The sequence below is a fragment of the Phasianus colchicus genome, chromosome 3 (assembly GCF_987193195.1).
Source record: "Phasianus colchicus chromosome 3, bPhaCol1.hap1.1, whole genome shotgun sequence".
Taxonomy (NCBI): Eukaryota; Metazoa; Chordata; class Aves; order Galliformes; family Phasianidae; genus Phasianus; species Phasianus colchicus.
In genome coordinates, this window is record NC_143438.1 from 30,504,524 (window position 1) to 30,527,503 (window position 22,980).

At 41.1% G+C, this 22,980-nt stretch overlaps 1 protein-coding gene across 1 annotated transcript in view; it reads left to right on the forward strand.

Annotated features, from left to right (window-relative positions):
- Positions 1-2,493: 2,493 nt before the first annotated feature.
- Positions 2,494-22,980, forward strand: part of INO80C (INO80 complex subunit C) — a 35,057-nt gene continuing 14,570 nt past the window's right edge. The window contains exons 1-2 of the mRNA XM_031589151.2: positions 2,494-2,698; positions 22,290-22,400. Coding sequence (XP_031445011.1) covers positions 2,564-2,698; positions 22,290-22,400 — 246 coding nt within the window. The 5' untranslated portion in view covers positions 2,494-2,563. The remainder of the gene's footprint in view (positions 2,699-22,289; positions 22,401-22,980) is intronic.

The window sequence follows — 22,980 nt, forward strand, 5'->3', positions numbered from 1 at the left end:
CAGCAAACAACAACAATAAAACAGACCTTGCAGTATGAGTGCAGGAGATGGTGCTCACCTTGAGCCAGGCTCAAATTAAGCAGCAGAAGAGCCACGTCACACTCAGCTAAACCAGCAACCACAATATGCACTTCTGCAGGCGAGCCCTCACATGCAGGACAAAGCAACTACCCACTGAAGTGTGAGGCAGGAACACCAGTTACACGTTGCATGTCATCACAGAACAGCAACTCTTCATTTTCCAGAGGGCTGTGTGCGGGCAGGAACTCAAGGCCTGGGCAGAAGGGAGCCTCACCATGTCAGAGCCCTGCTGGCATCCTTGTTCCACCACTCATCCCCTGGGGACATTCTCAATAATGACACTGCCATTATTATCTTCCAATGAGCTATGGGCCTGCTGGGATTTTACAGCCTTTGGTACCTTGTAAAATTGCACTGCACTCAGTACTGCTGCAATTCCCATGGGCCTTCTAATTTTGTTGTTAGTAAATTGATTGATAAAAATGGGCACAGATAAAAGTGCTTGACTGCATACTACTTAAAAACTTCCACTGATGCAGCACATTAATTCTCTGCATGATTCACATGCAACAACTACTCTACAGCAGCATTAAAGATGCTCCTCTCAGTAAAAGCATTCCTATGATGCTTTCTTTTAAAAAGAACGTGCCTTGGGGCTGAGTACACAGTACATGCATGGGAAAAAGAAGGGATCCAGCCCTGGGAATCAAAAACAAAGGCTAGGACAAGACCAACACTAAGCACACAGCTGAGCAGATTTGGATTTGTCAGGGGATACAATTCCCCTGCAATTCCCAGTGCCCCTACTAATTTCAAACTCAGATCACCATCACTTGATAAGGTCTGTTATTTGAAGAAAGAAGAAATGCAAGCCATGTAGCACACATCAGCCTAGAATAATCATTAACAGTAAAGACAAATGTAATGATGTCTATCAGTCTGTTCTGCAATGCTGCTGACAGCCTCAGACAGAAAGACAGAAACTACATCTGGGAATAAGATCAGTCTTGGAGGTTGTACACAGCCTTGATTATGCTCCTGGAAAGCAAATCTTGTCCTACTTTCCTGTTGTATACACAGGTGCCTGGAGAGCAGCCTGAAAGCCCAGGCTTTTGTCCTCAACTCTCTCAGGCCACCTCTGTAGCTTTTGTTTTACACAGCGTGGCCTGGCACCCCTACTGTGACCAAGCTCAATGCTCATTACAGCACCGTCTATAAATGTGACCTAATTTTTATGCTTGAATGTCAACATCTTGGACCTCTGGCTCTGCAGGGGGCATGCACTGGGTCAGGATCTCACACAGCTGCCACTACAAACCTAAAGGTCAGGTGTTGTATAGATAGCTAAGTAAGTAAATAAAGGTTGTAAGTTGAACACTACCTTGAATGCAGGTGCACGCATAAAGAAGCTAAAAATCACTTTATCAGCTGTCAAGCAGCTAGAGAGCTGTTTGCAACCCACTGCCACCAACCAGTTCTCTGAGACAGGGTATGAAATGGTATAGGAAATAAGAGGGCTCCCAGAGCACTGGTAAGCTCCACACATCTGTCATGATACACTGCTCCAGTGCAAAGTCACTCCAGATTCCAAAGGAGAGGAAGAAGCGCTGGACTGAGTCACTCTCCACATCACAACAGGGTGTTGTGCTGCACATCTGCCTGCTTGGGAGCAGCCGCATTTTTAGCGGTATGAATTACTCAGAGACATTCACTATCTGTGGTTATAAAGAGGAAAACGTAACAACCACCACAGTTATCTGCAACTTGCATTTAAAGATTATACAGTGGACAATAACACAGAGTGCTTATCAGAAGGTTTCTTGGAGCTCATCATTTTAGAATTGAAGGGAAGAAGTCAGGGCAACTAATGCAACTAGAAAAAAAAAAACATGTACTTTCAAGACTCAGTAACCCTCTTCCTGGTCTGAAGGTGCTTTACATAACCTTGCCTCGTTTGGGGAAGCCTTAAGACACAGAGTGCTTATGCAGACAGCACTGTACCTTACGCACACAGCTCCTCAGTATCCTACACAGAATTGCTCAGGTTGGAAAAGACCTTCAAGATCAAGTCCAACCACAACCTGACCACGCTACCCTAACTCCAACAGCCTTCTGTTAAACCATGTCTGAGAACACCACAGCTCCATTCACCCGGGCCTTGCACTGCTTTTATCGTACTGCACGTCCCAAACCACTGCCTGCAACCTTGCCGGCATACGGAGGCTCACAGACAGCCCCGCCCGCAGGCAGCGCCGGGGCTGGAGGTGCTCTCAGCAGGGCCCGGGCGAGGAGGCTGCGAGCCTCCCCCACAGCCGCCGAACCACAGGGGCACGCACACCCCACGGTACCGGCCGACGGAGCCGGGACCTCCCGCCCCTCCCCCGCTAACCGTCCCCCTCACAGCGCCGGCCTGAGGTGAGGGTGCGCCTCGACTGCGCATGCCCGGCACCAGCAGCCCCACCGCGACTGCGCGGCGCTGCCGACCGAGGGGGAGGGGATCGCGCGCTCCAGTTCTTGCCCCGTGCTCGGCCCGGGGGAGAAAATGGCGAGCCTGATTCCCGCGGCGACCTCATCTCCCGCCGGCGCTCCTTCCCGTAGCAAGAAGCGCCCGGCAAGCCCGGGCACCGGCAGCGGTCCGGCCAAGAAAAAGAAAGCGGCGGCATCGAGCGGCTCGCAGGTAACGCTCGCGGGCGGGCGGCGCGCATGTGCCGCGGCGTTTCCAGGCGCCCCCACTCACCGCGCATGCGCAGAGCCGTGGGGGCGTGCCCTGCTGCACGCGGGGTCTGTCCGCGCGCTGCGCCGCGCGCCTCCGTGCTGGGACTGTTCGCTTGTAGCCAACGACAGACCTCGTCTGTCTCTTGTCCTTTTAATTACTACTGCTGAACCTGGGGCAGAATGAGTAACTTCGATACTGATCTAAAAAATGCCACTAATTGCTCTACCTCAGTGTTCACAGCAGTATTTTCGCAGATGTTTAGAGAAACAGGAAGCATCTAAAAGAGTTCATTCAATGTTGAGATGTGACCAGTGAGCAGAATTCGTGCACCTGACAGCTAACAAGCTTCAAAGACAGAATTTGCGTTAAGATAAGAGAGGGACGTGCAAAGAATTTTGTCAGAGGACGAAACCCGGCTGAGTTGCTGGCTGTGTAACTCAGAGGCGAAGCTTTGCCTCGGCTTAGGAGAAGCAGCGTTTAAAATCGCTTCGCCGTCAGCGTAAAGCGCATCCAGTTCAACCCTTGCTGTCGCCTGATTGCCCCCAGCAGCTCAGCTGCCCAGGGCCCCATCCAGTCTGGCCTTCAGCGCTCCAGCGATGGGGGCACCACAGTGGGCAGCTGTGGCAGCACCTCACCGCCCTCTGTGTAAAGAATTTCGCCCTGACATCTGTCCCAGCTCTCAAGCAGCATGTCTGGATTATTTCTCTAGAAGGATTTTGTCAGCCAACATCAAAAAAAAGGGCTGGAGAAAAGAAGTGCCTTTTTTATATTTCATCCCATATGTGATTCTTCTCAGTCATATTTCACGGGCCTTAGTAGTAGCGTAGCTGCAAAGTATGCACAGCCTGTTACATTGCTTGTTTTCACACGAGCTGTTAGATGAGGGAAACCTGTATGCATTTTCCTGCAGATCTTCTCTCCAGACAATTGAAAGCCATTGTGTACTTTCCAAGGCACAGACAGAAACCTTTCCATGTTCTGAACGATGCTCTTGTAACTCTTGTTTTCTCCCTGTGGCATTTACGTAGTTTATTTTCCTTTTCTGGCGCTCTTATCCCCAGGAGAGGCTGTAGGAATCACAGTGATTAATGTAGCTAACAAACTGCTCTGCAACCATGAAGAATTACTGCCTGGCATGATTGTATTTGACAACTTTTTTCAAGGTCTATTAGCAATAAGAATCTGGATTTCCAGCATGGAAAAGACTGCTCTGTGGCTGTATGCATGTATAAAATCCTTTACACTTAACAGTCTTCTCCAGCACTTCAACCTCTAAAACTGTTTTCTGAAGTTCACATCAAACTTAAGCCCATAGGTAGCTTCCAGTATTATGAGACAACCCATGATCTCTTACCCAAATTGAGTTTTGATAAAGAGGTTTTGCAGTTCTTCTCACAAGAGATTTCAGTGGAGAAAGGAGTAATTTCTCATTCAAGTCAGCATATGCATCCACTGACTTCAGCAGCTCAGATCAATCCCATAAGGAGAAGAAAAAAAATGAGGCTCTGAAAGTGCCCAACCTAAGAAATGGGACAAGAAACAGCTCGTTGATCTTCTTGCTATCACATCCGATGTTGCTGACTAGCTCTGGAGTGAGCCAGTTTAAAGAGAAACGAAATGGAAAATGGGGACTTTGCATTTTTTGAGTTAGAAACATTGATCACTTGATCACATTCTTCTTCGGTACATCATTTAATCTGTGCACTCCAGAAGCTTTACATAGTCCATAGTTAATTGCTGAGTAATGTACTTTTTCTGGATAAGGAAACCTGTGACACAAGGAAACAGTAATTCTAGCCTGCTGAGCTCTTCAGAATACAGCCTGTCAACAAGCACTTAATGCTCTGTTTTATAAATTATCCAATTTTTAAGTGGATCAGCCAGTCAGAGACTCTGACAATGAATTTTAAATACGCTTTCTGAATATATTAACTACTGAGTGTCCAGTCACTGTGGGCCTTTAATTAATTAACTAGTTAGTTTATCTCTAATGCCACATGAATAACATCCTTTGTTCAGCTCCTGGTAAGTACACACTCTTAATACACACCACACGCAGCACAAGTTTGGATGTAGTAGTTGGTACCCTTCTGACTGTTCAGTTTCCTAAGTAACCTCTGATATTTTAACAGTTTCATACAGCCTCATTTCAGCCTTTCAGGTGCCAAATATATCATTCTTTACTCAGCATGGTATGGGTTCTATTTTAAACAAACTGACATTGTGAAACAAATGGGAAAATACTGAATTATATCCCTAGTTAATTAGCACACTACAGGTAGGAGGATCCCTACCAAGAGGTCTCTAACTACCTGCAATGTCAGCTTAGGATCTGAGGACTCTGCAAAAGTACTCTAAAATACATTGTGTGCTTTTGAGCGTTACATTAACTGGTAACTTCTGCACAGCCTACCTCAAAATACACTTAATGCTGCCAATTTTGAGTTTCCTCACATCTGTGATTCTGTCACTGTGAAATAAAAGAAAAATGTTTTCTTTCAGTGTGACTTCTGCAAGTTGCATTAGCTTACTTTTCTTTCGTAAGCTTTATGTCACAAGTAGCTATCAGCATAGTGCTTATGCTGAAAGATGTGCTGATACGATAAAACTGTGGATTTCAAAGAATCACCCAAAATGTGCTGTATTTTTAACAAAACAATCTTGCTTGAGTAATCAGCTAGTTTGAGTAACTGTGTGTGTACTATATAAGAATGTAGAAGGATCACACAGCATACAGATGTTTTAAACCCAGTTTTGATGGTGTTTCTCTGACACATAGTCTAGAATATAAGTTACTACTTTCTCTAAGATGCACTTTTAAGGCATTAGCAAATAACGTTCTTTGGAGTTTGTATGACTTACCAGCCCAAAGGTATTGAGTCATGTTTGCTTTGGAAGAACATTGCCCATAGGGCTTGTCGGTCACGTCTACGGAAGGAGGCACATGCTTTTTGGATACAATGCCTGTATTTACCAAATGTAAAATTAAAAATGAGTTTACAGGAAACCACGATTGCAGATTGATTACATCATTTCTATTAGCCTTGCACAATTATTCCTCCCATGTGGTTGTGCCACTGAAAAATACCTCAGTCTTTACTGCAGCAAATTATTTTTAATGTTGAGGATTATTAATTATATTAAAATGTTAACCTCAGGTGTGAAAACCAGTGCTGTTTTTTGACTTACATAGCACCATTCACTTTGATGTCTTTGCCTAATGATTTCCAATAGCTTCTGTGTCGGTTCAGCTCCACTGCTGACAGAAGTAACAGAAGCTCTGAGCAGACTTGTCTCTAGGTCTCTTGTCCTTTTAATGACTACTAAACCTGGGGCAGAATGAGTATCTTTGATACTGATCTAAAAAATGACACTAATTCCTCTACCTCAGTGTTCACAGCAGTATTTTCACAGATGTTTAGAGAAACAGAAAGCATCTAAAAGAGTTTATTCTATGTTAAGATGTGACCAGTGAGCAGAATGCTTGCACCTGACAGCTAACAAGCTTCAAAGACAGAATTTGCATTAAGATAAGAGAGGGCTTGGAAATAATTTTGTCAGAGGACAAAGAGAGAAAATGTGCTAAATGTGGCAAATGCATATTTGCTTACATGCTTGTGAAACGACTTCACACATGAGTGATGAAGTACAGTAAATGCCTCACGTGGAGAATGATATCAAAGTTTGTCTCACATTTTGAACGGATGTAAGCTGCTTCGTAAACTACAGAAATACACCGAGAATGCTCCTGCTTCCTCTCTCTCCAATTCTGTAGCAAGTTTTGGTACAATTTAGAAAATAACGATTGAACTTCCTCCTCTGCAAGACTTGAGTGGTGTACTTCTGAATTACTTACATGATTAAATACATTGATTTTATCTCTGCGAATATTGCAGCACTGCTACTGGAAACCGTTTTACGTAACTGTTTCTCATATGTATATTTCACAGTCTTCCCTTTTTCTCATTCTGTGCTCCAAAGCAAGAGCTCTACAGCAATGTTAGAAAATACAAAAGTCAAAATGGTGTTATGTTCTCTTAAATAAGCTCCTCTAATGCACAACCTTAAAATAAAAGGAGCGATTCTTAGATAAGCTTGGAACTCTATTTTGTTATATAAAATGTAACTGAATGATGGTATTTTACATTGTCACCTGAAGATCACCTGATGAGGAGCTGCACTCTCAAAAGGACTTAGCTATGTACATATTAGCATGGCTGCTGTTATGTATTCAGAAGCTAACAACAGAGAGCTTACCCGGGGATATAAATAGTGTGGAATTGGACTCCAAACCATCAGTAAATTTAATCAGTTCTCCTGTTCTGCTGTTTTACCAAGCCTATCACTGTAAGTAGGAAGCCATCAAATCAATTTAAAAATAACTTTGTTTTAAAGAGTCCATTTGATCTGGCTCTAATTTCCTGAAAAATGAGGTTAGGGTAGGATGAATTTAACTACGGAATCACAGAGTGTGACTACAGCCACTGCACCAAACTGCTGCTTTCAGTGTGTTTCGGGACAAGGACCTTCTGCAGGATGGCACAATGTAATAATGATTTTCTGATTTGACAGGAAAAATGAATTGCTTATGAATACAGACCTTGTTTACAGGCCTAACCAGTGTAACACTAAGCTTATTTTCATAATACTGTCCCCGATGAGACTTTCTGTAAGAGAAGAGCGTAATTTTCTTTTGTAGCTGGAAATTTAAAAAACAAATTGTGCTTTTCTCCAACCTCTTTGCCCAGAGACAGCAAGACCCTGATACAACACAGTAGTAGGGAGGTATAAGTACATATGCACGTGCCAGTTTATGAAAAAGCTGTCTTTTCATTATGCTGTGAAGTTTTTTGTTTTATTTTGTTTTTTTTTCCTGCTTACACATCTCTCAGCCCTTAAGGTTATGGCAGTCACTGAAAAAAACATGAATTTAACCAATGAACTGGACCCAAGCTGAAGCTACTGCTTGCTTCCAGTGAAGACATAATCTGCTCCCAGGGGATGTCAACTCAAACCTAATTAAATTGATTTAAATGGATAAAGAATGCTTTAAACTGGATAAAGAGTAGCTATCGTGATACATTGCAGCCAATTGCTAGGTACTGATAAGAATTCCTGAGGTGAGCTGTTACAGGTTGAGCCACTTGCACTCTTGTTCAGATAGATTCTTACCCAAGAGTCTTGGCTCCTACAGAATGAACTCATCCAGCTGAAACTGTATTGCCTGGTCCTAACAAGAGTTTGAGCAGCAGTGGGCAGGTTATGATAGCTGTACCATGGGCAGGTATCTTAATGCAACATCACACTGCACATCACCAGACCGCAAAGCATGGAAAATCCCCGGAAATGACAGATCTCTGAATGAAGCAGATTGGGTTATCACTGAGATTAATCCCTTTTAAACACGTGTGACCACAAAGATGATAGTCTGTGTGATAAAGCAGACCGTGAAAAGCTGAAATATGAAGCATCTCTTCTAGGAGGTTTTTTGTACTCTTATAAGAAACAGCTCGTTTTCAGGCTGTCCACTAATGAGAGCCAGGATTCTCCTGAGGTACTGGTTTCTGTCAGTTGCACATCTGAAGTCAAATCTGTTAAAAAAGCAGAATCCCTGCAGTCTCACAGGAGGAAATACAGTAATTAAAAACAATTAGCGTATTTTATAGGGAAATGTGTCTAAAGTGTTGTGTGTTTTAAGTTTAGCTTCATTTTAAGAAAAAGAGGGGATTGATTTATGTAGCAATTTGGATTAAAAGGAAGACTGTCAAAGCTGAGCACTGACTTTGCTTGACATTTGTCACATACTGAAGGGTTTAGAAGATCTGTAATCATAGCAGCATGTGAATTTCCAAACCAGTCTATGCCAGTCTCTGAGAACTACCGGTCCCCCTACCAAATGGGATTAGATTTGAGATTTAGAGTAAAAACAGATGTGTTTTTTTGTACAAGGGTAAAAGCATATGTGTGTTGACTTGTACTGTGGGCATCAGTATGCTGGTGTCATTATTTACTCATCTCCCTTTATCCTGGCAAGAGAACTTAGTTTTTCCTTTAGCCAGAAGATAGCAGAGAGTCTTACTGTGATTGCATTCAGTGTCAGGATTCATAATAAACATACAGGAAGGTTAAAAGAAATAATAAATATGGTTCATTGCTTCTATTGCAAGGAGATAAAACAGAATGGATTTTTTTATTTTTTTTTTTGAAAGAGAAAGAACAATCTATAAAATGTTTTACACATGTACTTTAGCATGACATTTTGTCTGAGAGGCAGTGCTCCTGAAAGGCAATGTGAGGGGCCTGTTAGCACATTAAAAGGTTCAGGTTAACCGAAGAAAACTTGGAATAACTTAACTAAGTAGTGCAGATTAGAATAGCTGTCAGCCCTTTTTTCACGTTTTTGTGAAGTGTAATGCTTATGTTAGATAATATTTCAGTTCTTTCTTTAGCAGTGCATTGGCAATGCAGTTATATAAACAGCATGCAGCTATATAAGTGTATTAATTTTTTATTAGAAAGGCTAATAGAGATATTAATTTGGTAGCATGGCAGTGTTTTGAACACATTTTTAAGCATTCCAAGAACACAGAATTGAGATATCAGTTGTTTAGTTTGGCTTAGAGCTGTAGAAAGCCATAAAAATTGTGACACTGCATTCCAAAATATACCTTGCCCTCACAGCAGCATTCATATCCATCAACAGCTGTCTTGTCTCCCTGGAAAGCACACCTACAATTTTGGGAGGCACAGTTAACCACTCTAGTAATTTATCTTGATATAAAGGAGAGAGGCTCAGTCTCCTACTGTCTCCTCCACATCTCCCTGCCCCCACAACCTTGCCAGCTTCACACCAAGCCTGTCCAGCCCTCAGCAGTACTTAGCAGACCTCCCCCTCTCCTAGAAGATGCTCTGTGTCTCTGCTGCCTTGGTGAGCTGGGCTGGTTCACAGGGGATCTGTTAGGCAGGAACTAACGTAGGGAAGAAGTTGGACCATGCAGGAAAAAAAATCAACAATAACACTTTTCCATTACAAGTGAGCTGTTGCCTAAGCTTGGAGATTCTTCACTGCAGGTTTTAACAGTTTACCTTAACAAACCGAGAGGAAACTGCAGCAGTTCAAGATCTGACTCATTAGCAGATCCGTGCCCTTGCCTATGAAGGGAGGGCAAAGATTCAGCTGCCTTACTGCTTGTTTGTCAGCCCCTCAGAGGTGATTCTGTGCCACCCAGCAAGCAATGTGGGATGCCACCAAAATATGCTAGAGGGAAATGCTAGGGCTGGGTCCTGATGCTGCTTCTCCCTGAAGATTTAGGCAACTTTTCTACTTGGATTCAGAACCATGAACATCAGCCTTTTTGAAGGCCAATATTAAGTCCTTTCTTTCAAAAGCAGAACAGATGCACTTAGGGCACTGATACTTGGTTTTTTTTTTTCTGTGAGGTGTCCTTCCAGCTGCTTGCTGGAGTCCCCCATGTGAAGTTAGTTCTGTTCCTGCCTCTGCCCCAGGAGACTCAGAGCCCCTTTTTCCACACACACACCCTAACCTCCAGGCTTGGAGCCAGTCTGGTGCAGTGGGAGAGGCATGGAAATGTTTCCTCCTCTGCAGCTGAGGATGGATATTCTGTTTGTTCCAAAGAGAATGACTGCATAGTCTGGTATTGAGGACAGTTGTCAGAATGGCCTCTTTTATGTATTTTTTTTTCTGCTTATGTATTTCATGACGATTTTAAAAAAGCTAGGTAGACATGCCATCTAATAGCAAGTATTTATGTTGTAATAAAAATATATGACTGCTATTCCAAGAAACAAATTTGAAATGTATAAGAAGGAAATCGTTTTATGAGTGATAGTAATTAAACTGTAGCATAGACTTACATGGAGCCCCTGTGTTTGTAAGGGTGCTGTGTGCTATATCACTACAGCCTTACTTGCTGCTTCCACAGATTTATTCATTTCCATAATAAAAGAGTGAGAAGAAGGGTAGGAAAGGCTGAGACATCTGTAATAGTTCCTGTGTAAGTTTGAAAAGGTTTACAATTATGGATATCGTCAACTAAGTGGAATAGGTGGTAAAATCAAACAAGCTTCCAAGCATACAGCGATTCAGCAACTTCCAAATCTAATTACAGACTGAAAACAATTGCTTAGAGTGTAGTTAGGTAGTCAGACCATCTTTGGAGTAAAGGTCAGTGGCATCCCAGGAACACGGGATGTTAATCAGGGAAGGGAGAGAGTGTTAGGAAAATACTGGTCATCTGTGAGAAAGAAGGGAGTTAAAACCCTGCAGAAAACTGTATGTATGTTATGTGCCCTAAAAAATCTTTCTTTGGAGTTGTTATAGAGTCCATCCAGAAGCTTGCCTTAATTTTCCAGATAAACAGATGTATTTAATAAAAGATAGCCCCTCTGCCTAGAAACTTTATGCCCTGAAACCATCAAGACTACAGTGAAATACTGCTGAAATAGAACACACAGAAATTAGGGCAGTAATTAACGTGAGTTATATGACTGCTCATGACCAAAAGAGCTTTTTGTTAATAAAAACAGTATTTTCTATTTCATAGCATATTGATTTTTTACTAGAGGCATGGAAGGCAGCCCAGAGAGCTGTGCTATCACTGTACTTGGAGGTGCTCGTGCCGCCTGGCCCAAGTTCATTTCTGACCCTGGCTAGAGGAGAAGGTGGGTTGGCCACCTCCCAAGGTCCCCTCCAGCCTCATCATGGTGTGATTCAGTGAGGGTCTCCTTTCAGACGCCTGGTTTATTTGATAAAGATGGGTCCATCCTCTCCGTGGACGTGCAGTCCTACAGTCCTTTAATAGATCACTCGCTCAGGCACTGCAATTGTACTGCAACCTTCCCCACGGTGTCTTAATGAAGCCCCAGACTCAATGACTGTGTTTTATTATTATTATTCTCCCTTCGCTGTAACAATACTTAAAATTTGCTAGAATTGCTTTTCCCTCTGAGGAACAGCACAACGTTCTTACAGATATGTTAGCTCTAAGAATCAAGAAACCAAAACAGGCAAACACCATTACATCTTGACATGCTCGCAGCACATTCAGGCCCCTCAGCCCTGGTCTGAGGATGTCAGCTGGGAGAGTCCTTATTCCTTAAGGTAATCACCTTTGTTTACTTAGTCTAGAACTAGCAGTGTTCATTTGAGTCTCAAATGAGCATCCTTCAATATTCTCTATTGGTTAGAAGTTTTCCTTTACTTTTTGCTACGTCCAATTTGTAGCAGACAGAATTGTTTTTTGTTGCAGCCACAGAAATGTCCTTTTATCCTCCTTTCTGTCTGTCCAAAAGGTATTTTTTTGATTTGCTAGATCACTGATTTTGGAAAACCTCTCAAAAAAACCCTGTTAAATCCATCAGAAAATATTAAACACTGTGTTTCTCTCTCACCCGTGGTAATGGATATGATACCAAACTTCACTAATTATAATATAGTGGGAAAGTCAAGTCTTGTAACAGTTCTGTTTTGCTTTAAATCCAGCAAAATAGGCAGCCAGGATACAAGTTTATATGCAAAGCACTAAACTGTCTGGCTCTTTCCAGGATGTACCATGGTTCCTCATCTTCACTATATAACAACAAGGTGAATTGTATTGCCACAAAATTACACAACTGAGCAAACAACCACTGGCTTGTACAGATATTTCTGCAGAAACGTTTAGAAATTTGCTCTCTAATTAGCATTGCTCTCCTCCCTTTTCCCTCAGTAGTCTCAGAATAGCGTGCAATGGATACCTGTATCACCGTATTTTCATTGGAGTTAAAATCAGCCATATGTTGTCTGTTTTGGTACAGTCATCACTATTTTTGTCATTATTCAGTTAAATGTATGTATTCATAGGATAATGCATCTACAGTTTTGCTTAAGTATGGGAAACTGCTATTCAAAGCAGGACTGCTTGGTATTGAGGCTTTTAGACCTTGGGAGCATGTGACACAGTTACTGCTCTCTAATAACATGTATCTCTGGTAACTTTTTGAAGTTTATAGGAAAAAAAACTTCTAAATTGCTTTAGAAATGAATTATTTCATATGCCACTGTACCTTTATGGTCAGACTAAATGATCTTAATTGTCTTTTCTGACCTTAATGATTGTATGATTCTACCTAACATTTGTCTTTCTGACATCATGCTTCGGTATGAGTCTTAAATGCCTAAACATAAGTGAAAAAAATCTCATGTAAGTAACTTTAGACTGAAGTATTTGCAGTAAAATTGGTGGGATTTCCTCATGCATTGTGGCAGCAGGAAGTATAGTTAGCAGAAATGTAATAGAAATAAAATGAGAATTTTTATATGTTTCAAATGACAATTAAGACAGACACAAAGAGGGTCTAAAAGTTGCAAAAAACAGGGAAAAAAAAGTAAAATTTTGTTTACTAGTTAGTCCACAACATGTAGATATAAAATTAGAGTATTCCAATTGACACCTATCTATTTTTCCTAAGAAAAATAGGTAAGAGCTCTGGAAAATGGATACAGCTGTCTTTGCTTGAAACTAATAAATGCCCTTCCTTGAAGAAAATACTCAAACTTTGTTTCCTATCAAAACAGATAATGATTTACAGAATAAACTAAAATCAGGAAAGTGAGTATATTTTGCATAATGTGATTGCTTTCTTGTCAGTCATAGGAGCTGGTATCTCTTTGCTTTCCATGTCTCTGATTCAGGTGCAGGTAGGTGCATGGACTTGGATTCTACTCCAACTTGACCAAACTCTGTTATTGGACAGAGGAATTTTGATATGCTCCCTGATCAGCATTACAGTGAGAAAAGCACTGTAATCAGCATATTGTAATCCTCCGTTTTGTTTCCCTGGAATTCTTTGACCTTAGCTGTTCTATAGCAAATGAAGTACTGAAAACTTCAGCATGCAGTTGAGCTAATAGAGAAAGGAAGGTACTGGCAGTTTTTATAAAAAAATCAATTGTGATTTACTCCAGTCTTTCTTGCTACTCTATTTCCATGCATTTTCAGCCACGAGGCCCATCAGTTTAGAAGATTTCTTTCTTGTGAGGAACCAAAATATTCTGTTAGCTGGGCTCAGTTTTATTTACTGTTGGAGAAAGCATGAATTAACGTGCTTTTTCATTCTGTGTACACTAAAATTTTAGCTCCAAAGCTCTTCCGCATGCCATTCAGCTCACAATTTTGTCTAAGTTATATTTTTCTTAATAATCATAGAATCATATCATAGAATCATAGAATGGCCTGTGTTGAAAAGGATCACGGTCATCGAGTTTCAACACTCCTGTTATATGCGGGGTCACCAACCACCAGACCAGGCTGCCCAGAGCCACATCCAGCCTGGCCTTGAATGCCTCCAGGGATGGGGCATCCACAACCTCCTTGGGCAACCTGTTCCAGCGTGTCACCACCCTCTGTGTAAAAAACTTCCTCCTAATATCCAACCTAAACCTTCCCTGTCTCAGTTTAAAGCCATTCCCCATTGTCCTGTCACTATCCACCCTCGTAAACAGCCATTCCCCCTCCTGCTTATGCACTCCTTTCAAGTATAAAGAATGAAGAAATAAAGAAAACTGATAAAGAAAACTGTCAAACATTATAAACAAGGAATAGTTTGAGTCCACAAAGTGAAATCTGAAAGTGAGAGTTCCTTTGCAATTATTTAAGCCGAAGGGAGCTTTGTGGCAAATGCAAATTAAACCACACTTTTCTGGGATAGTGTGCAGCTATTCACAGTTGTGTCCCAATTACATTTTATTTGAGGCTTTTCCCCATAGAAAATAGTAATATTCTTTTTACCTTAAAATATCTGTGAGTTACAAAACTTTGTCCAAGTTTGGAAGTTTTAAAATGGAAAAATGTGTTTGGCATCTGAAATCTCTTGAGGAGAAATCAAAGCCTTTATTGAAGACTGTTAGTCAATGGTTGAAAGTTCAGTAATGTTGAAGAGTTTTCCTGGATATTTTTTTTCTTAAGTGAGCAGTACCAGTAAAAGGCAGCTCTTGTGTCACAAAATTGCTAGGCCTTTTTCTTCTAGTTTTCCAAGCAATGTTTGAGAGGTAGGAATGTAATTAAAATCTTACCCTCCCTTTGGCTGCATTTTTAATTTTGCATTCAGTCCCTCACACAATGTAATAGAGCTTTGCTTCAGGGTGTTTTATACCTCTATCAAAGTGACTAAAGTAATTAGTATTTTATACATTTTGGTAAGTATTTTGTCACTGGAAGCACCAGTGCAGGTGAATGATAATGGTTTGAAGCTCAGGCAGTGACGGGACCCTAAATGGGAATGTCGCCTTTTAATCAAGAGCACTTGGAGTCTATGGTATTGAAATGCCCTACAGAGAACATAGAAAAGCCATCCATCACCTTGTGACAGTCCAATCTTTTAGCACATGAGTAAAATTTTATTCAGCCTTTCTAAGGCAGTTGGAACATAAGATATTTTAACTCATCTCCAAACAGCGGTGTGGAAGCATACTGTGAAGATGCTTTCTGGACGGTGTGTATGTCTTTGTTTAGCATCTTTATTGATTTAACGTGCAGCTGAAACTTTTTCCAAGTCCCACTCCCACACCCCCAGTCCCCTTTTCATACACCAAACGGGGTGGATTACTTCTGCATTTTAGCTGTATGTTTGGAATTAATTTGCATCGTTCATTAACTCTTAATGTTCAGTGCAAATACTCAGCAGGTTAGAAGGGAAGAAGTGCTGCCTTCCAGTGGGCAGGTTTTGTGGCACACACAGATAAGCTGCTGGACGGGGACCTGGGGGTTATGTGGTCATATACACTTGGAATTGTAAACTATTACTATTATAATCATTCAGAAATTTCCTGTAAGGTGTGCTAATTTAAACAAAAATGGTTTTGTTGTCAGGCCTTTAGGGTTTTCTTTTTGATTTCTAGTGGTAGAAACCTGCACCAGGAGCCTTGTCTTTTCCATTAGGAAGAGTTGGCATCAATGAAACTCACTGACTTCAGTGGATTTTCTCCCAAACTGCACTGTGTGTGTGACTGAACACAGTGCCCACTCTACTAGCCAGCTGAAAACAAGAACATTGACCTGCACTGTAGTTCTCTTGTGTTTAGTAAATTGAGTTTCTCAGTATCCTACAGTACTGGGCACAAAATCTGCTGTGAATACACAAGATTTTTTCCTTTCTGGCATTCAAAGAGTACCGAGCTGAAATCTTTTTTGTCCTGCCCCAAAATAAGCAGATGAAATCGTTTCATCATTCTGAAGGGAGAATGTTCCTAAAACACTACCATGTACCGCAGAAAAGGCAAGGGAAATTCTATCAGGCTTCATTTCAGTGTTCCATTAGGTGCAGTGTTAGCTGGGAGTCTGTTAAATAGCTGACATTCAAAATCTTCTACCAGTTTTGGAAAGTCTGCTTCTATCACTGCTGCTGTGATCTGGTGACATCTGTGCGCTTTTTTCTGCATGGCATTATCTCTCACTGTAATTGGTTGCTAGGGAAAATACAGGTATTATCTATTTCTTCTTGAAATTACCATTTTCTTCCCTGGCTGCACGCCACAGTTTCATCAGGATGTCACAGAACTTAACCAAAGCTTCAAGTTCAGTCAGTTGTTCTACAAGGTGAATATTGCTGCTTTAAAAGTAACCTATTACCAAATAATAATGATAATAATAAATGGACAAAAAGTAGTACTGAGGCAGAGTTAACGCAACTGCCTCAACGAAACAAAGAATCTTTTTGCAGTATTATGATTATGAAAATCAGCTGCCAGAAGTAACTAAGTAAAAATCATTTTAACAATTTCTTGAGCTTCTCATTCAAATGTTGGAGATAAGTGAGTTCCTCAGCAACCCAAACTAGGTGCTTCATTTAGAACCGGACTGCTCTTATCACTTATTTTTCAGTAGTGACCTGCAGCCCCCTAGACATCACTGTAAGACAGCACCAGACAATTAGAAATGCTGAACACAGAGAAAATGGATTTCAACGTAAAACCAAAGCAGAAAACTACAGAGACAACTTCAATTGCTCAACCCACTATACTGTTAAAACTAACTAAAGAATGACTTGCAGAAAATAGATAATCAACATTTACCGTACTGGTTTTCCTTCCTTCAACTAGAAACTCCCTTTCTGGTTCTTACAGAATTCATTTATGCACTTAAGTTCTGTTTTGCCAACACATTGTAAGGTTTACTTTCTATTTTAAAATTCTGTTTTTAAATTTTGCTGTCTGAAACTGTGACATCTAGCAAAAATAGCCACAGAAGATCATATTGTACCTTCAGTAAAGTGCTAATCCCATTTCTTTCTAAGGCATGACACGCATGGTATGCACTGATAGGATGCCAGAAATACACAAGTTGAGGTCTTCAAAGTTTGATTCTCGTGTTTCATATCTTATATGTTTCTTATATATTCTGCTATACAGTTTTCATCTTTGAGGAAAAAAAAAAAAAAGAAAAAGATTCAGACGAGCTCATTCTACCTGATATTCAGACCAATCAGAGACACCCATCCCAAATCCCATGGTGCTGATTCCACCTGGAAATAGCCAAAACAAAGAATTTGGCATCCATGGTCTACAAATTCTGCTTTTGCTCTCCCTAACTAAAACCAGACAGATGGAGCAAATTTTGGAAATCATGTGAAAACCAGTACATCTGCGGTAGGGAATTTGGAACAGAATATATTGAAAAAAAAAAACCAACAGAATTTACCAAAACCTAAGATTGAAACTAGTGCGCGAATAGGCGGCCTCCCAGTGTGAGTTTTCTCCCAGTACAGACAGCATATGCAATAGGGTCCAAGCTAGACTCATTCCTGGGGTTTGGCTTTACTCAAAAGAAATCAACGCTAAGGTAGCAAAGCTTAGCTCAGGTCTGTTCTCCAGACAGACTTGTAGGGTTTGAGTGTTTGCCACAAGTCTTTCCTTTCTAGACCCTTTGCTGTCTCATAGCCACATGAAGCCCTGAGCCTCAGTGAGTGGCCATCATCCAGTCCTCATCTGTAATGGAAGGGAGAGAGAACTGCGTTCGACCCAGCTGGCATGCACTGAAAACTTGATAGATAGTCTTAGGAAAAGAATTGCAAAACAGAAGGAACGCTTCCCACTATTGCTCCACTCTATCCCAGAAGGGTAACATCTATTAATAGTGAAATATGCTGCCAACCTGTCACACTGTGGTTGTGGTTAAAATTCAGCTAAAGCACATAAACACAATTTTATGGGAGGAATAAAACTGTACAAGTGGTCCCATAAGAAGTCTTTGACCTGCTGCCTACCACCTTTCAAAGCATGCAATTCCAGTTGGGGTTGCTCTGTGCCTGGCTAATGAGGATGCTCTAAAGAGGAGGCAGAGGAGGACAGAGGGAGGTGACATAGAATCATAGAAATGCTCAAGTTGGAAAAGACCTTCAAGATGATCAAGTCCAACCACAACCTGACCATACTACCGTAACTCTAACAACCATCCTCTAAATCATGTCCCTGAGCACCACATCCAAACAGTTTTTAAACACATCCAGGTGACTCAGCCACCTCCCTGGGGAGCTTATTCCAGAGCTTAACAACCCTTTCTGTAAAGAAGTTTTTTCTTGATATCCAATGGGACATGGGAAGAGGTGGCAGCACGGACGCCCATGGAGGTTGACAGTCAGGGGAAGGGTCAATGTGAAGGGATAAATGACTGAATGCAGTGACTGATGGCATTTTTTATTGTTAATTTGGAGTAAACTAATGTAAGCGTCTTCAGCTGTACTACAATCACACCTTCAGGTTTTTGGTTTTTTTTTTCAGTTCAAAAGAAAGTTTAAAACCGCTATGAAGAGTTTCAGGCCATGGTTTCCAGCCTCACTGCAAAGCATTTGGGCTTATTGTAGGGCAGAGGGTAGCTGGCCAGATAGTGAAAATGTGCTGAAGAACAGCTGTGGATTTCACAGGAAGGGGAAGTTCCCCCGCACATGACTGAGGGTTACAGCACACATTGAGAAGTACATGTTCTCCACTGACATGCACTTCCTCATTGCGCTGATGAGACTGCGATCCCTTGATAGGATACAAAGGGAATATGAATTCATTACTGTTTTTTTCCCTAACATATGACAGTGAAGAATGAATGGTATCTTACAAACAAAATGACCAGGCGAACAAGCACAGCTGAGAGAGTTTTGCTTAACTTATGTTAAAAGATAAAGATTACACTTACTTTGCAGTAATTGTTCACTGAGGAATCTTCTTTCAGGCTCTAAGTAATGTATTGTATTTGTCAGCGTATTATTTACTTTCACAAAGGATGGATTTTGCAGTACAAAGGTCTGCACTGGTAGATCTGCACTAGTTAAAATTCACTTGGCATTGTAAAAGCTTTAAAAAAAAAAACACTGAAAACCTGAAGCACTAAATTATGTTTCATAAGCTTTACATCCCAACATTTTAAAACAGACTGGACAACAATCTGTAGGTTGTTCAGACACTTCCAGTTCGGGGCTGAAAAGCTGCTGAGAGTATCAGCTGGGAAGCTGCAGGCTGCAGTGGAGCTCTGTGCAGCAGTACGTTGTTCTGGAAGCAGTGCTCCTGTTGAACTCTTTAATTCTCTTCCAGAAAGAAAAGCACATTTGCTGAGTATCAATCCTCCATAGTGCTACTGCTATAAATCAGAGTCTTCACGCAAGCAATGCTGACTGAGTGAACTGGCATGCCTCTACAGTATGTCTTTTATCTCAGTTCCCTGCGTTTTAACTGGGATCGCAGTACTCAATCTTATTTGCTTTCCAGTCTGTACAAGGCTCCCAAATTGTGCTATCAATTGCAGACTGCTTTGCAGTCCTGCACACCAGCCTGCCCCTTCACCTAGGAGAGGAACTGGAGAGCGAACCACTGCTTTCCAGTTGTCTAGGAGAGATCCCAAAGCTACTGCTCTGTTTCTGCCCCAGTGGGACCAGGGGATGACGTGGATGCTCATGGGGCCCATGAAGGCAGCACCTGCTGCTGCAGAACCTGCTGCCTCTGCCATTGTGCACAAGCAAAATCCACAACCTCCGTGTCAGTTATCCTGACTCTTAGTGGCACTAATACCTGAAATCCCTCAGGAGGTGGTCTGGAAAAGAAACGACATGTCGAATTTACATTTGTGAGTTGTTCTGCCAGGAACAGTTCCTTGCTTTCCTGCCCAGCATGCCAGCAAGATTAGCACTGAACCCACAGAGAACAGCCCAGTGAGGACGCAAGTGTAATATGTACACAGAAATTAAGCACTGAGTGTACAAGGACGCTTCCTGCCCCTTACTGTTTATCCATTGCTGTTTACTCTGTCTCAAAATGCTAGATGTTGTTATGAGACATTGTTCAAATGCTGCTTGAAACCTGCTTCATAAACAGTGGAATATTTAGGAGTAAATCACTGAAGGGGCAAAAGTAATGAAGTAATTAATCAGAAACTGCAGGATTGGATTTAAGACAGACCAAATGATACCAAATTATAGGAAAAAAGGCTTTGAAGAGCAACTGTGAGTGCTCATTCCTCCAGTTACAGAATTTGTACTGCTGATGAACAGTATCAGAGGTAATTTATTCATCAAAAATAATCTTGTATATCAAGCCTTGTCTTTCTCAAGATTAACAGTAAAGTAACATTCACTGCTGAAATCCAAAGTGCTGGAAGAGTGCATTTGCAAGAACACGGAAGTCTAGCAACATGTTGTATAAAGTCACTCTATTCAGGATTGCTTAAGACAGTATTTTCTCTGCTCATTCACGTAACACAGTATCTAAACATCCGTTTGCATTTCTTTTGTTTCTGTGACAGTCATTGCCTTTTGATATTGTCCTCAGCAAGGGAAGAATCAGATTTTAGCTACAGGCTTTAGTGTTCCTTCACTGCTGTTACTATGACAGTATCCCCTGTAGCATGGGCTTACAGAGTACCAACTGTGGTTTTGAAAACAGATCATCCCTATTTATATATTTTATTTTAATAAGATGTTAGAAACATGACTATTTTACCTAACAGCTTCTTTTCTTTGAATATGTAAGACCTCTCTTTGCTGTATTACAGTATGTTGAGTAACTAATGTATTTCCCCAAACTAGAGTTCAGCTCACATAGTTCCTAATCCTGTAATTACTTATGCATGTAGTTATGAATACAAACACTTCCTTTGTAATCACATGGAGAAGGACGTGCTTAATTTATAAAGGAGTTTATAAACATGAGGGAAATCAACTTTTTACACAGGTAGCTAGTAATAGGACAAGGGGGAATGGTTTTAAATTAAAGGAGGGGGGACTTAGATGTCAAGGGGAAGTTTTTTTATTGAGAGAGCAGTAGTGCTTCAACCCTGGAGGTATTTAAGGCCAGGTTGGATGGGGCCCTGGGCAGTCTGATCTAATACTTGATCTAGCAGCTGGCAAACCTGAGTGGTGGGGAGGTTGGAACTGGATGATCCTTGAGGTCCCTTTCAAGCCAAGCCATTCTGTGATTCTATGGTGGCTCGAGGACCTTGCTGTGTAGTCCCGAATTCTAGGGATACTCCCATATTCACTAATAATAATCATCCTTTTTTTCTCCTGAATTAATACTTAAGAGTGTGTATTAACACAGAAAGTTTTGCAGTGTAGATTTTCGTGGAAGAACTTTTTTATTTTTAAGTATTATCTATCTAAAGGTAGAGAAACATTTTAAACTTCCATTCAGTAAGTCTTGATTTAGCTTTTAGTGAAGCTTTTTGTTTGTCAAGAAAAAAGAATCAAAGTATGAAATCATACTGGTTGAACTACTGACTCTGTGGCAGAATTCTCATTGGCTTCAATACAGATCAGGATTTCACTAGCACATTTAAGTACATAGAGTGAGCATGTTCTGGTTAGCATAGACTTGTAGGGTGCTCATAAAAGAACAACACAGAATCAGCCATGTAGAAATATCAGAAATCGGTTGGACTGTCACACAACTTTCTTAGCTTTCCAGTCACACACATTCTCCCACTGCTCTTCCTGCTGAATAAATAAACCATAGAGAATAGCCTAGAGAACACCCACTAGTATCCATGTAGCTTTTGGGAGGTTTGCTTATAAAAATAATACATATAATAAAATCTTTTTTTTCCCTTCAATCCTTGCTCAAGCATGACCAAAGTCAAGGATGCAGAATAAACTGATTCTTCAGTTATTGTTTAGAACCTTGAAAAGAAACCACTTTTTATAAATGTTATAATCTTTGTTACTATCAGTGCTTTAATACCGAACGCTCTGATACATCCAGAACATCTCGGCTATTTCTGGTTTCACATTCTGTCTTGCACTTCATAGAGATGGCTTTCATTAATACTGAAATCAAACCAATGCTGTTTTTAGCCAGTAGCCTTCAGCCACTTTACTCCTTTTCTCCCCTTCATATGTCATTGTAAACAAATGCTGTGTCATACTTCCCCACTGCTGTCATTGCCATGCAGCATCTTTAAAAGATTCAAAAGAAACAGAAAGGCTGAACAGCAACAGGTTGGTAATAAAGCAGATGTGCAGTCTTTGGTTGAACTTGCTTGCAGTAACAAGCAGTAAGCTTGAGTTCTTTTTTCAGAATGCAGGTGGAGAGGTCATGAATGAAAATAAATTTGTGAACACAGACTCCAGCACAGGATCAGTGGAAGCAGCCGTCAAGCCGTTACCATTTAAAGATCCAAACTTCATTGTAAGTATACAAATAGTCTGAAATTCTAAAGTCTTCAAATAAAACCCTGCCTAAGTTTCTGTTTAACCACATTGCTAATATAAATATTAAGAAAGTCAGCTTTACAGCCAAATAAAAGATGGGCAGTTCTTTAGTAACTCACCTCAAGTCCATGCCACGTTATGGTCTGAAGTACACATCATATTAGAACATGAAAATGGCACTCTTTCAGAGGGAGAACTACTGTATTAAATTCTGGAAGAGAACTTGCTAGATCAAGGTAGGTGCAAAAGTCTTATGGTGCAATATCTCACAAACTAGCAGAGCTAGAAGGCACTATTTATACCACTGTACATGTAGAAATCCCACCTCCTAGTTCCTAACCTGGGGAAGCTGCAAAATAATTGAACTAAAAATCAGACACATAGTCATTAGCGGCTGGCATTTTGCTCCTCTCCTGTTCCCTGAAACTGTGACAGACCTGTGGTGTCTGCGCCTGCAGTAATTGCTAGATTTAGAAGCAAATGTTGTATGCTCCCCAGAAGCCTCTCCTTCCGGCGTTCAGAAGTCGTGTGAACCCTGACAGCTGATGAAATACAGC